We start from the raw sequence: 14,219 nt of genomic DNA on the forward strand, positions 1-14,219 counted from the left end.
GACATCCCCCTCCCCAGCTGCCGCCAGTGCCCGCTCCCAGGCCGTACCTCTGGTCCATGGGCTCTCCCTCGCGGAACAGGACGGGGTACGGGGCGCTCTTGGCGTGCTCCGCCTCTCCCGCGCCGTCGGGTGGGGACACGGGCTCGATGCAGCTCTCCGGGCCCCCCGCCGCCGCCTTGCCCTGCTCCGGGGACCTGGGCAGCAAGGGGACATGCCATCGGTTCACTGTGACAGCCCCTGTCCCTGCGCAGCAGCTCGGGGCTGGGAGGGGGAAAGGATTCCTGGAGCATCGCAGGGAGAGCGTGGTTGGGGCAGAGAGAGCTGGGCTGAGCCAAGCCCTGGGCCTGATCCCCAAAAAGTGGGACAGCTGTGCCACCCCAAACACAGCACCCCAAGAGAGGGACCTGCTGGTGGCAGGGACACATGGATCCCTATGGAGGGCGTGACATTGACCTTTTGGAGACGCTGCTTTTGATTCTCTGTATTTGTGAACGCAGCAGAGGCAGAACTGCCACCTCCCACCCTCCCTGTCAGGGCCACACAGGAGGGGACCTGGAGCTGGGGCAGCTTGGAGAGGACCACTACTGGCCCCTGATGCCTGCCCGTGGCCAGAGCCTGGGACACAGCCACGTTCTGCAAGGAATTCCTCATGGTGTGGCGAGTTCTGGGAATTTACGTCTTTGTTCTTTCTGTGGTTTCTCTTTTTTCCCCCAGTTTTTTTTCATCACTGGGTGGTCAGGGCTGGGCTCTTTTCCTTCATGTTGTAAAGCCAACTCCAGGACCAGGCAGAGCCGGGAAGAACAATCCCATTTACTGACAAGGCACACTCATTCCTGGATACATCTGGGTGGGTGTTTGGGTGGGAAGACAGACCCATTTTTTAATTCCATACAACAGCAATCAGACCTGCCGTGTAGCAGCAAGGGGATTTGAAAGTGACTTTAAAACAAATACAGGTGGTGCCTGAAACAACAATGCCAGTTGTCAGGGCACCTGTGTCTAATAAACTTCTGATTCACTTTGAAAGATGAAGATAAAATTAACTTTGAACCAATGGAAAACATGTTGCTTCAGGTTTTTTGGAATCATCTGTGGTCAGGGATTGAGAACAGTGACAGGACAGGAGGCAACAGGCACAAACAAAACACATAAAATTCCATCCCAACACAAGGAAGCCCTTTTTTCCTGTAAGAGTGCTGAAATGCTGGAACAGGTTGGCCAGAGAGGTGCTGTCTCCAACAGTGGAGATCTTCTGAACCTAAGCAGCCACAACCTGCTCAAGAGGTCACTGCTGGGCTGGATGATCTCAAGAGATCCATTCCCTAAACCTAAAGATGAGATGACCTAAACCATCCTGCGACACCAGCCAGATTGGGAAGGGAATTATGGATGGACTCTAAGGGAGTCTAAAGATCATCTCTAGGACAACAGGGATGGCAAGAGGCACCACCCCAGGGGAAAGCTGCTCAAATGAGAAAAGAGCTGGGCTGTGTAAGCAGCGAATCCCCACAGCACCAAGCCTGGGAGAGCAACACCAAACTCCAATCTGCCCTGTGCAGCCCCTCACCGCGGTGCCAGGCAGCCAAGGGCACCCACCCGACCTCCCCTGAGCCACCTGGGTCCACGTGAGGCCGGGCTGGGCTCCGAGCTCACCTCTTGCCCCCTTCGCTGTGCGGGGAGATGCGCGAGGCCGCGGCGTGCTCCTGCTGCTGCAGGTACGCCTCGCTGGGCGTGCGCCGCAGGTCCAGCACCGGGCACGCCGCCCCGGGGAACGAGTACACCGGCGCCTGGATGTGGGAGTTGAGCTGCTGCGGGTGATGGCGCGTGTAGTCCTGCGTGATGACCTCCTGGAGGAGAGAGCACAGTCAGAAATGGGGCTGGTTTTGACTTTTGGATTGCTGGGCACAATGAAGAGGGTGAGCAGGAGGGGAATAGGCTGATTTGTCCCCGCAGATGGAACTTCTGCCTCTTGTCTGCAACAGCTTTTGTGATGGGCTTCTTGGGGACACAAATAGCTGGGCTGAACACTCGTGATGCCCCCTGCTCTCCAGCCCCCAACTAGAGGAGATGAGGTCTCCAGCATCACTCCCAGCCCATCCCCACCAGACATGTTTCACTGAGCTCCTCCCTCCTCTCTGGAGCCCCAGCAGGAAGGGGATGGAGGTGAATGAGGTTAGTTAGTTACGCTGATGTGCTGGGCCAGCGTGACCACGCGCTGGTTCATGCCCTTGATGCTCTGGCTGGACTGCAGGGGCTGGCACTGGGGGCCGTCGGGCTGCCGCAGGTGCTGCAGGTGCGCGGCTTCGGGAGCCGAGGCCTTCAGTGAGCCTGGGGGGCACCAAGGAGAGAGCAGCAATGAGATCACATCTGTGTCCCCTTCCTCGAGTGCCACCCCAGCACTGGAGCACAGCCAGCCCCTGTTCTCACCTTGCTGCTTCTGCCTCAGGTCATGCTCCCCGTGTCCCTTCTCTGTGTCCTGCAGCAGCTTGGCCCCTTTCTCATGGGACAGGCTGGGCGAGCTCACTGGACTCACTGCTTCCATCCGCTCGGGGCTGTAGCCTCCATGGAAACCTGAGGAAATGGAAGGGAGTTAAAACCAGGAGCTCACTTAGCTTTTCCCTAGTACTGTTGCACCGCTGCTTGGGTAGAGTCACATGTTCAACAAAGTGGGGGAAAAAGAGATGAGGGAAAACCTGGCAGGTCATGCTGCAGGGCCACCTCTGATTCCAGCTGTGGTGATGGCTGCTGTGAAGAGGTGAGGTCTCATTCCTGGAGAACTGGACACTCAGCAGCTCTCAGTGACAGTGTGAGATCCAGAGACCAAATCCAACCTCTGCAGGTTCACAGTTTGTTCCCCCATTTTCTCCACCCACTGAAAGGCCCACTATGCTCAGAGGGACAGAGATGCCCAGAGAGAGCGGAGGTGGCTGCACAAGAGGTCTCCAAGTAAAACAAACCCCCAAGCCCAGCATGGCCAGGACCAGGGACTTGAAAACTGGATGTGAGACCCTGGAGGCCCCAGATGCCACTCCAGAGACAGTGGACTCACAAACCACAGGGGCAAAATTAGATTTGACCATTCTCTGCTTTTTAACACCTTGCACAGACTCATAGAACCATTTAGGCTGGAAAGACCTGTAAGCTCATTGAAAGTTCACCAAGTCCACACAAGCCTCTGCACAGATTACAAGTGCATCAAAGCAGGTAGAGCTGCAATGAGGGACAACCATCACCTTTCAGCAGGGAGGGGAAACCGAGGCATGGATGGGTTATGCTTCTGCAGAGGAGAGGCAGAGGATGGAGGGGCCCTGGAGGAGGCAAATGGTGCCTCTCTCCAGCCAAGCACATTTGGCAACACAACTTTTGCCTCCACAGACCTTTATCCTCCTAACACTCTGAGACTGCCCTCAGCAGGCAAATGTGGCAGGGGACCCACAGCACTGCTGGAGGATTCCTCCCTGTACCTGAGGCATAAGGAGGACTCCATGGAGAACCTCCCTGCACCAGGGATTGGGATGCAGCATCCCCCATTACCCCATGCACACCGACAACGAAGGGACCATACTTTAGATTCACCAAGGTGAAGTATCCTGTTCTGGAAAGGTCCCTAACCAACAGCTAGGTCCTGAGGAACAGCTCCTTCTTTCTGTAAGCTCTGTGGCCACAGCAGAGTGGTCACTCAGCGAGCCTCTTTCTTGCTGCCCCTTATCACAAGACATTTGGTGCACGATAATCACATCAATGAAGTTGGCTGCTGTCGTGGTGCTCTTACCGAGTGCTCGGAGCTCCTGCTCCTGCATGGGAAAGCGTTTACTTTGACTCTTTTCTCTACTGTGCTGCTCGGAGCCTGAGGCTGCGTGCTGCTGGTCCAGAGGGTGGTGGTGCTGCTGGCTTTTCCCCTGTCCTCTGCCATAGTGATGAGAGGAGCCAGGTCCGGAGGCGGGCAAAGCTCTCGACTCCATGGCTTTGATGGGCGAAGGCGACTGCTCGAGGTTGGCCCCGCTGGGCAGCTTTGAGGTGTAGACGTTGTTGTCAGTCTGGGCTCGTTCTGCCTTGGCTTCCCGCACCCTCGAGGCCTCTTTCTGCAGGATGGCCGGGTCCAGCGGGGCCGCGTAGCCGTCGGCCGCGCTGAGGGAGGAGCGCAGCGTGGAGGCCGAGGGGAAGGCGGCAGAGCGGATCGGTGACGTGGTAGTGGTGGAGGAGGATCTGGAAGGAAAATGAAGACAAGGCCAAGATGAGAGAAGCACGTGGAGAAAGGGAATGCTGTTACTAGAGCCTCAGTGTTCAGCCTTGCAGGGCCAGTGAGGAGGGCTTGGATGGAGCCTGCACCACAGTAACTGGCCATGAGGTATTGGGCCTGCATGCATTGACTGGAGAACATAAAAGCCATGGACAGGTCCCAGAGACCTTGGTAACTCTATCACCAGGCAATCTTCAGCAAGAGGAGCAATACCTGTATTTCGGCACAGGTACACTCCTACTTTTTCTCCTGGCAGCAGGAAAAGCATAAGAATTGGGGCACCAAAATATGCCTTTCCCCATCACTCCCTGAAAGCCCCAATTCTGCTCCCACTGAGACTGAAGGGAAAACAACTCCCAGTCCTTCCTCTCAGAGGTGCCCATTAATTAAGTGCTGGTGCAGGCATCCAGGCAAGCACTGGAAACCATGGGTGGGGGGAACGTACCGTAGGACGGAAGGGGTGGGGGTCTCCGAGGAGATGATCTTCATGCCGGTGTTGTGGAGCACGCTGGGGCGCTGCTGGATGGTCTCGTGGGTGCGGGGTGAGACGGGAGAGTGCTGGTGGCTGTGCGAGTGGGAGGACGAACGGCTGCTGGACTGCTCCGTACCTGGGGAGAGCACAAGGAAGGGCTTCTTTAGCTCTCTGTCCAACAGCCCTAACCCTGCCTTCCTCCCAGCACAGGTCCCAGGGTGGAGGGTGGACTCCTCCCCAGCCTACCTGGTCTCCAGATGGGCGCATGCTCCACTGTGGTGGAGGCTAGGATGGATCTTTCACGCTCCCTCTCTCGTTCCCGCTCCCGCTCCCGTTCCCGTTCGGACACCGATGATCCTGACTGTTTGGTCATGTGCGTGGGCCCTCCTGAAACCCAAACAAAAGGCAGTCAGAGGGCTGCAGACACAGCAATTCCCCCCGGGAGTGCTGCCTGCTCTTCACATCTCTGTATCTGCAGAGCAGATAAGGAATGGCTCCATCCAAGGTCACCTGGAGCAGGACAGACGACGGCAACCAGCGCAACAAAACCCAGACAAATCATGGAATAGCTGTCCTGGTGCTGTCTCCAGGGTATGACCTTCCACAGAGCCATTTGCTTTGGGGAAGGAGGAAAAGCAAGGAAGCCCTCAACAAGCAGGAACAGAGGAAGTCAGTCCTGAGTGAGAATTAATTCAGGGTCTCCCACACTGTCCTGGCATGCTGAGCCCATGGCCTTGGATTGGTTACGAGCGTCCTCCTCAATCATTTTCCACTGGAAAAGCAACCTCCAGCATTACCTGGGGAGAGCGGGGAGCTGCTGTGCCGGCTGCCGAAGGTCTGGGGGGGTCCAGGGATGTAGGTGATGCGGTCCATGGTGGTGGCAGAGGTGCCAGGGGTAGGGGGCACGAGGACGGGCAGGTGTGGCACTTGGGACAGGTCGATGATGCCTGGAGAGAGAAGCGAGAAGCCTGTCAGGACAACGCCGAGCTGCTGCAAGCTTGGCCGTGCCGGAGCCGGCAGTGCCAGCCTGACCCAGCCTCCTTCTCCCACGCTGCTCCCAAACCCCTGCACAGTGCCATGCTGGGAGGACCTGCTGCATAGTTGAGGGCGAGGGAGGGCTCCCGGGGCGACAGCCCGCGCAGCATGTCTGCCCGCTGCGCCATGGCCGTGGCTGCGGCGTTATGGTGCATCTGCTGCGACGTGATGTAGTCGTTGATGATGGTCTGGCGGTTCTCCATGGCGGCCGTGTCCGGGTAGCCCCGGATGAGGTACGGGGGGTACAGGTGTGGGTACGTGGGGCTCGGAGCCAGGTGCCTTGGCAGGTAGTAAGCAGCAGCTGGGAGAGAAAAGGATGGAGATGTGAAGCCCCAGAGATCTCAGGCTTTTGGAGCATAAGAAGGAAAAGAACAAACCGTGCCCCCTGGCAAGGTACCTGCTTCCAGCTGGATTCCCCTCGGGATGGCGGCGGGGTCGAAAGGCAGCGGGATGTGTCCTCGGTACAGATCGACGCCGCTGACGCCGCGGAGCAGGTGCTCGTACGGGGAGATGGGGTGGTGGTGGTCGGGCACGGGGGCGTGCGGAGACTTGGAGTTGGTGAGCTCTCTTGAGGTGGGGGTGATCTTTCTGTCCTGGGACACCGGCTTCCCAGCAGTGATGCTCCCTGCTGAGAGCAGAAGGAAATGAGTCAGAGACTGAGCACTGTGGCCAAGCCATGTCCCCGAGGGATGCCTCTGGCCAAGCATGTCCCACTGGGACAACTGGAGCTACCCTGAACTCGAGGGACCTTTCCCTCCTCCCTGCACTGCCATGCCCTGTTACACCACCAAGGTCAGGGTGGGCCAAGTCCCAGTCGCCCCTTGGGAGGGAGGCCTTTCCCAAATCATCCTTTCACCCCAGCACATCCATGCTGGGCAATCTGTGCATTCACCCTGGCCTGCACAAGCTGACAGTGGTGCAGCCTTGCTACCACGCTCTTCAGCACAAGGAGGTCACTGCTGCTGTTAGTGAGAAGTGTGGACATCTCCCACCCAGTGTCCCAAGCACTGCTTTCCCCACCCACCTGTGGGCCACTTCTGGGACAGGGAGGACACTTTTGAAACACCAATGGCTTCACCAGCCTTGACCCAAGTCTCTCTTTGGCTATCCTGGTGCAGGTAAAGTGCCCTCACTTCAACAGTGTGAGCACCCCCAGGGAGAGCACTGAGCCCCAACTGTCCCTGGCAGCCACCCCAGTGCCATGAGTCAGCCGTGGGCGTGGGGTGCTGGGAAGAACAGGTTCAACAGGCACCTGTTGGGAATCGCTCGGGCAGGTGGGGTCAGCAGCCACCTCCCGTGCACCTCACCTGCTCGGCTGTTAGAAATCTTACCATCAAATAAAAGGTCTGAAAAGTACCTTCGTGCTGCCGTGGGGTGGACTCCCGTGTGGAGACCGGAGACCCTCTGTGCAAGTGGCTGCTGAAGGCCGTGCTGTGCCCTGCCTGGTGGTCCTCATAGCCGAGGGCACTTTGGTGGGGTTTGCCCGGCTCGGGTACAATCACAGGAGCCCCTCTGGCAATGGAGCCACCCGAGTTTGTCACAGGGCTTGGCCTGTTTTTCAGGCTCTCTTCGTAAGCTCTTTCCAGATTCCTCGGGTCTTGGATGACATCCAGAGAATGCACAGAGTGAAAAGTCCTGCCGGGACTGCCGATGATGGACCGCACATCGTGCTTCTTGGTGCTCGAGGAGGAAGAGCCGCTGTCATACTTCAGCGGGGTACCCTGGGGACAGGAGGCAGAGGGGACATCAAAGGGGCCTAGAATAGGAAGGAGCCCAGTGACTGCGTCCCACTGAGTTTCAACAGGACTCAGGATGCCTCATTCAGTGGGTCAATACACAAGGTTTTCTCAGTCAAACAGCAAACAGCTGTCAGCAGAGCAGAGAGAACCACTCGGCACAGGGCAGGGTGGAGGGCCCATCTTGCATGTCTTGTTGTGCTCCAACAAGATGATGATGAGTCACTGCCGAAGGCTGGCTGTGCCCATCACGCCTCTCTCCTACACACACTGTGAAATGGGACAGGACTGCAAGGTGCCATGGGAACCCTGCAAATATTTGGAGACCAACAGGAGATAGCATGCCACGTTTCATCCTAACTACTGGCCCTGCTGGGCTGCCACTTGCCCATGAAGGGAGGAGACCAAGTTTATGTGCATCCAGAGTCGCAAACGCTGAGGGCACCAAGTTGACTCTGTCCTGGAAAAGAGGCAAATGTGTTCCCTTTTCCTTACACATCTAGATGGATCATTGCTTTCTTAATGTGCCAGGGGTTCCCTGGGCTTTGTATTTATCTGCAGGGAAGAATTATAGGATGGTTTGGATTGGAAGGGATCCCTTCAAAGGATGGGGCAGGACAACCTGTACCCAAGCAGAGAGTCAGTTCTTACCAGTGATGCAGCACAAAGCTGTCTCTGCTCTCCTTTTACCTTGGGAATGGCTCCCAGGATCTGTGCAAGGGCAGCAGTCTGAGCAGGACTGATCTCATCCAGTGTTCACTCCACACTCACCTGTGTGATGGAACCTTCCTTCAGAGGTCTGGTCAGAGAGATGTCTGGTGTCCGCCTCAGCTCCTCCCGGGGAATCTCATGGATTGATCTTCCTGCTTCTTTCACTGTGGCTACCAGGTCTTCATGGGCTGATTTCATTTTCAGTGGAGTCAGATCGTGAGATCTGACCTTGTAGGCATCAGATAAGTCCCTTGGTGGAGTGTTTTCCCTCTTGAGCTGTTTGGCTTCTCTTCTGAGGTAGTCCTCATGGGCCTCCACATAGGATCGAGGTATTCCTGCAACCCCCAAGCAGATGATGGATGCAGAGGGTGACCCCCCAGGCAGACCCTAAACTCCCAGTCTCCATGCAGATACCCACTTCTAGGGGGTCTCTAGTTAACAGATGTAATTCAGGGACTGGTACCCAACTGAGCCCACAGAGCAGCTATACTGCTAATGCAGCTGGTCCACCTCACATCTACCACCACCTTCTGCACCCATTTCACACTAATTTCAACCTGCTTCATGCGAATCACTGACAATTTTGTCCCTGATTCAGGCAGAATTTAGGTTGGTAGAAGCTGAGCAAGACTGAATATCTCTCTGAGCACAAAGCAGGGGCTGCAAAGATCTGCAGCTGAACCTTGACGTGCTTGTCCTTGCTTCCTGCTGTCCCATCTTGACGATGAGAACAAGGGGCCATGCACATGAGATGCTTCCCCTGTCCATGCCCATCTTGTGCTCCCAGGTTTTACCTTGTGTAATTGAGCCTCGCATGTGATGCTGCTCCTTTAGGTTATGGGGACTGTGTCGGTCTGGAGGGATCGCTCGACCCATGAGACCTAGAAGAGATCCAAGAGGGAAAGTCAGGCTGTGACACAGCAATTAATTTACAATGAATATGTGCAGTGTTACCAGGGATGCTGGGACAACAAGGATAAATACTAAAAATTCTAAATTATTTCTTTTTTCCTTTTTTTAAATTTTTGTTTTTTTTTGGTTTTTTTTTTGTTTTGGTTTTTGGTTTTTTTTTTGTTTTGGTTTTTGGTTTTTTTTTTGTTTTGGTTTTTGGTTTTTTTTTTGTATTCCTGGAGCTGGTCTGTCAGGACAGACACTCAAGGCAAACCAGCCAGTCTACATTCTGTTTTCCTCCCATGCTGGTTAGATGCTGTCCTGTTGGGACGCCAGCTAACCACTGCCAGAACACTGGCACAGGAAGATGCACCATGTAGACAGGAGAAAAGACAAGATCTCCACAGGTCACTAACACAGGTGAAAGGTTTCAGGCAGACCCACCTTCAATGCTGGTAGATAAGGTATCACGGGCTGATAACCCCCGGCTGATCCTCCCCTCCATCATATCATAGGTCCGCTTAGTTCCTGTGGTCTCATGGGAAGCTCCCGAGCTCCTGCTGTCTTCTTTGGGACACTGAGAAGCAGCAACTCCACCTGCAGGGGGGAACACCAAGAGGCATGGAAAATCAGCACGGGCCAAGAGAGGGTGTTTACTGCTGTTTGTGTGCGTTGCTGAGGGGTCAGATCTCATCCCAGCATCAGCCGCCGCTACGCGGAGCCAGAAACATCGCACGGGATTGGCTTCCAGGAAATTCAGCTGGTGTTCTCTCCCCTCCCTGCCTGCCTCAGACTCCAGATCTGTGCCTCCCTCTTGGGTAGGAGCATCCACCCAGTCGTGTCCCATTCCCTCCCTCGCTGGTGGGGCCATCCCATAGACAGCAGGACAGCCCTGAGCCAGTGGGAGCAGCTGCAGTTCCACTGAACTTGACTCTTTGGGTCTGGGGAGTGTTGTTTTTTTTTTTTTTTTTTCCTTGTTTGTTTTGATTTTTGCTAGACACCTACTGTTTGGGATCTTGGCCAGCCTTAACATCTGCCGAGACACTCCCTGGGTGAGAAAATCAGGGAAAACGGAGGAGAAGCGAAGCTGAGAATGATTCCTTTGAAACAGCACTGAGCACACACAGGAACTGGGAGTGATGGTGCAAAGCAGGACTGATGGAGTGAGTGCTAGGGTGAGGAGAGACCACTGACTGCCCCCTGAACCAAACCTGGAGCAGCTTCCCTGTGGACAGGCAGTGGACACCTGTCCTGAGCTACAGCCCACCACCAGCACAGCCCTGCCTGTGCCAGGCAGCACCACGCCCACCCCGGGCAATGGGCACCCATCATGTGCAGCGAGCTGTGAATTCAGCAGCTTCTGATCCAGCTGAATGCCTTGGGTTTATGCCATGAGCTCCAAACAGGATGTCAGCTAGGAGAGACAAACGCCTCTGCCCATCATCCCTGGCCAGGCTGCCCTTGCCAAGGATTGCCAGTGCACTAATCCTCCTCTTTGTGGGTAGAGAAGGTGGTTGTACAATTAGAGAAAGCAGGGAAGTTAAAAACATTCATTCCACTGTGGACAATCAGGAACAAAACTCCTCCTTGGCAAAACCAGTAATTAATAAAATGGGATTATTACAACTTCACACCCACTGTTGGTTTCCGCAATCAGCACCCACTCAATCCACAAAGTGTTTGGGGCTGTGTGTGGGGAAACAAGAGGGGGTCCGTGCCTGAGCCTTTGCTTCAGCTCCATTTGACAGCAGAAATCCGGGGGTGACATTCAGAATCAGCCAAGCACCACGAGGGTGATGTGCCTGCACCCTGTCATCAAGGCACATCTGTTGCCACCAGCCCTTCTGCAGGAGGGGACGTGCTCCCAGGCACCCTTTGTACCACCGGGAAGCAGGGGGAGGGCGTGAGGGAGAAGAGAGACTAAACAGAAAGAAAACCATTCCAAACCCACGTTCCTCGCCTTGCAGAAGCCATCAGCAATCATATGCAGGATGAGAATAACCAATCTAGCACAATTCAGCTCACACATGCTACAGGATCTCGTCTCATTACAGCTCTTTTATTTTAAGCACCCTCATGACACTAAAGAATTTGCAATTTTTTTTCTGCTTGCCAAAATTCATAATCACCAACAGTTTCAGTTTTCTTATTTAATTTTTTTTTTAACTCTTCTGTTCCTGGGCTGCTCAGCCTTGGCTCTACAGGGGGAAGGAGAGAGGCAGGGCTGGCAAGGCTGCAGCAGCTCGTGGGATCACTTGGGATGTGATAAACGCTATCAAGCATGTAAAAGGCTTCTGGGGAGAGGAAGGAATTAATTCCTCATCTGTGTCCACGGGGGGTAGCGTGAGAGGTGACGGACACAGGCTGCAGCCAGGGAGACTCAGGCTGACACAAACAACAGGGGAGAGTTTGGTCTGCAGCTCTCCCTCATTGCCTTGAGTGGGATCCCAGCTCCGGGCATGGGCAGCCCTCCCTGCCAGGAGCACTCCCCATCCCTCCCTGATGTTGCTATTTCTGAGATCAGCCTTGTTCGACCCCCAGCCCGGGCAGAGGTGATTAAAATAGCTTCTTGCACAAACAAGTCCTGAAACACTTCCTGCGTCCTCCCTGGCCCAAGCCTTGCCAACTGTCTCAAAGGCCATCCAGTCAAGTCCTCCTTGGTGACATTTCTTATCTGGGCTAGAGTTGACAGGACCCAGGGGACATGCTGTGAGCCAGGTTCCATGTGGCAGGCAGGAGGCACAGCACAGAGCCCTGTCCTGAAAGGTCCCTGTGGTCCCAGGACACACACAAAGGTGACAACAGCTGGAGCTTGTCCCCATGGCCTGACCTGAACCCTCTGCCTCCAGCCCTGGATAAGACAAGCCAGCCTGTGATGAAAGGGGCTGCCTGCACTTGTGGCCATGAGGAAAGGGACTTCTGTGGGACACACTGCCTGCAGCACTGCCCACAGGGCCCAGGCTGCCAGGCAGGTGGAATGGATACTGTGCCCCAGGGAGGGAGGCAGAGGGCTCAGGCAGCACAGCAGCTTCCCAGACACACCTACTGAGGCAGCTGAGGTTGGGATCAGCTCCTTAGCCATCTCCAAACTCAACTGAGAAGGGAGGTGACACATGAGGACAGCCATCCCTGTGCACACCAGAGCCCATGCCAGTGCTTTACCCCAAGAGGATTCAGGGCTGCAGCATCTCTAAGTGGGCTCTTCCTGACTACAGATGCAATCCAGCAGGAGTATGGCTCCACAAGAGAGATGCCTGACCCAGCACACAGTGAAAGGCAAGATTGGGGCTGTTTCCAGCCTTACAGGAGAGCAACATCTGCATATCTCCAACGGGAGGCAGCGGGACACACAGAGCAGCTTGGATGGGCAGTGCTGTGATGGGCTGAGCAGGCGCAGAGCAGGCAGGAGCAGCTGGTGACCACCTGCTGGTACCACTAATGCAGTGAGGCACTGCTGGCAGCTACTGAGGAAAAGCCTTCCTGTGCTGCAGGGGTGCAGCAGCAGCCAACACATCCCCAGACAGGCTCCTTGTGGGATGCAGGAATGGCTTCACCACCTCCAACAGCTCCAGCAAAACTCACCAGACACTGAGGCTGGGTCCTGCAGGGAGGATTCCTGCAGGGCAGTCCCATGCTGGAAAAGCCTCAGGGTGCCCAAGTCAATGCAGGTGAGAACCTGACATCCAAATAAACCTTCATGCTGAACTACCTGACTTGCCTCCATCTTGCAGGTTTGAGTCCACCTTGGCCCAAGAGTTTGGGAGTGCTCTTGTAATGTTTTCAATCACTCCCCCTCCACTACAGGGTGCTAGGGAGGAAGGTAACACCTTCCTATCTGTCCTCTCCCCATCCCTGTTTCCCAAAATCATTGCAACCCTGCCTGCCATCTCTAAGACACGATAATCACACGGGACAGATGGACACAGGGCACCACGGTGGGGAGAGAAAAGCTGGAAGCAGAGACAGGAGGCTGGCCTGCTGTACTTCATCAGCCTTTCCTCAAATAGCTCCCAAGTCCCAGCCACAGTGGCACAAACCCCTGGCATCTGCCCTAAAAAGGCAGAGAGGATTAGGACTTACCCTCATAGGACAGCACGTGGCCTTTCTTCCCTTCGTAGATGACATGTCCTTTGGGCACGGCATCCTCCCTCGCCTTCTCTGCTCTGCTGGGGCTGTCTTCTCCGATTATCCTGGTAATGGTTCCTTTGTACAGCACTTCTGCCGGGGTGCCCTTGGAAAGCCACCAAGATCCATATTTAACAGTGTCACAACCAATTAAGCAAACGCCGTGCGGGGACAGGCTGTTCCTCGCGGGAAGCTGAGCGCAGGGAGCACACCCGGCCTCCGCTTCCTGGCGCAGCCAACAGCGAGGGACTTGCAGCTTAATTATTGATGAGAATGATAACGAGGAGCAGTAAAAAGGTACGTGATCTGTGTGAGGCTGCTGGGAACAGGCAGGGGATGAGGAGAGCACAGACCTCCAAAGAGCAACTCTCACCCTGTGTGTTTTGGAGTAAGCTACCTTGCCTGCTCCCTCTCCCCAGGTTTGGGGGACAGGGCTGGTGCTCCCCTGAGGATGCCTTAGTGACAGCAGGCACTGCTCCAGCATTAGCTTTTTCCCTGCAGCCTGTTTCCCCAGCTTGGCACAGGAGCCACAGAGATGTCCTGCCCACCCAGGCACATCTGCTGGCAGCAGTGTGACCTTCAGCGAGCTGCCTGCGTGCGGGAGCTGGCGGCTGGCAGCGCGCCCGGGCGAGACGGCAGGCGACAACGAAACCGGTCCCGCGGCAGGTCGGGGAGCAGAGCCTGCCTCAGCTCTCCAACAGGAACAGCAGCAGGCTCCCCACACACACCAGTGTGAACTGAAACCTCTCCTTCACCACAAGCAGACGCAGCTCACAGCACCTGCCCCCTGAATCCCCTTCAAAACGCACGGAGCTGGATGTCCCTGAGGAGTCGCTGGTGATTAACACCCTTCTGCCACTATAACCTGTTGGTGCCAACTGGGAACAGCCACCATGGGGTGACAGCCCCCCTTCCCCATCTCTGGGAAGGCACAGTGATGCTGTCAGAGTGACACTCCTGACTGACACCCGCCTACTCAGCTCATCTAACCCCATCAAGCCCTGGGACT

At 55.7% G+C, this 14,219-nt stretch overlaps 1 protein-coding gene across 14 annotated transcripts in view; it reads right to left on the bottom strand.

The window, feature by feature from the left end:
* NCOR2 (nuclear receptor corepressor 2) overlaps positions 1-14,219 on the bottom strand; it is a 228,437-nt gene that overhangs the window by 8,289 nt on the left and 205,929 nt on the right. For 9 of the 14 annotated variants that reach the window (XM_041489080.1, XM_041489079.1, XM_041489078.1 and 6 more), the window contains 15 exons: positions 13,166-13,316; positions 9,530-9,682; positions 8,989-9,075; positions 8,255-8,529; positions 7,105-7,468; positions 6,145-6,375; positions 5,803-6,048; positions 5,510-5,659; positions 4,959-5,099; positions 4,686-4,848; positions 3,773-4,206; positions 2,428-2,571; positions 2,186-2,328; positions 1,654-1,847; positions 48-194 (listed from right to left, as the gene is read on the bottom strand). In XM_041489080.1, the coding sequence (XP_041345014.1) occupies positions 48-194; positions 1,654-1,847; positions 2,186-2,328; positions 2,428-2,571; positions 3,773-4,206; positions 4,686-4,848; positions 4,959-5,099; positions 5,510-5,659; positions 5,803-6,048; positions 6,145-6,375; positions 7,105-7,468; positions 8,255-8,529; positions 8,989-9,075; positions 9,530-9,682; positions 13,166-13,316 (3,023 nt within the window). The remainder of the gene's footprint in view (positions 1-47; positions 195-1,653; positions 1,848-2,185; positions 2,329-2,427; positions 2,572-3,772; positions 4,207-4,685; positions 4,849-4,958; positions 5,100-5,509; positions 5,660-5,802; positions 6,049-6,144; positions 6,376-7,104; positions 7,469-8,254; positions 8,530-8,988; positions 9,076-9,529; positions 9,683-13,165; positions 13,317-14,219) is intronic. The other 5 variants (XM_041489089.1, XM_041489088.1, XM_041489086.1 and 2 more) reach the window with 1 other exon arrangement.

The sequence above is a fragment of the Pyrgilauda ruficollis genome, unplaced genomic scaffold, assembly GCF_017590135.1.
Source record: "Pyrgilauda ruficollis isolate IOZ18807 unplaced genomic scaffold, ASM1759013v1 scaffold9, whole genome shotgun sequence".
In the NCBI taxonomy this organism is placed as follows: Eukaryota; Metazoa; Chordata; class Aves; order Passeriformes; family Passeridae; genus Pyrgilauda; species Pyrgilauda ruficollis.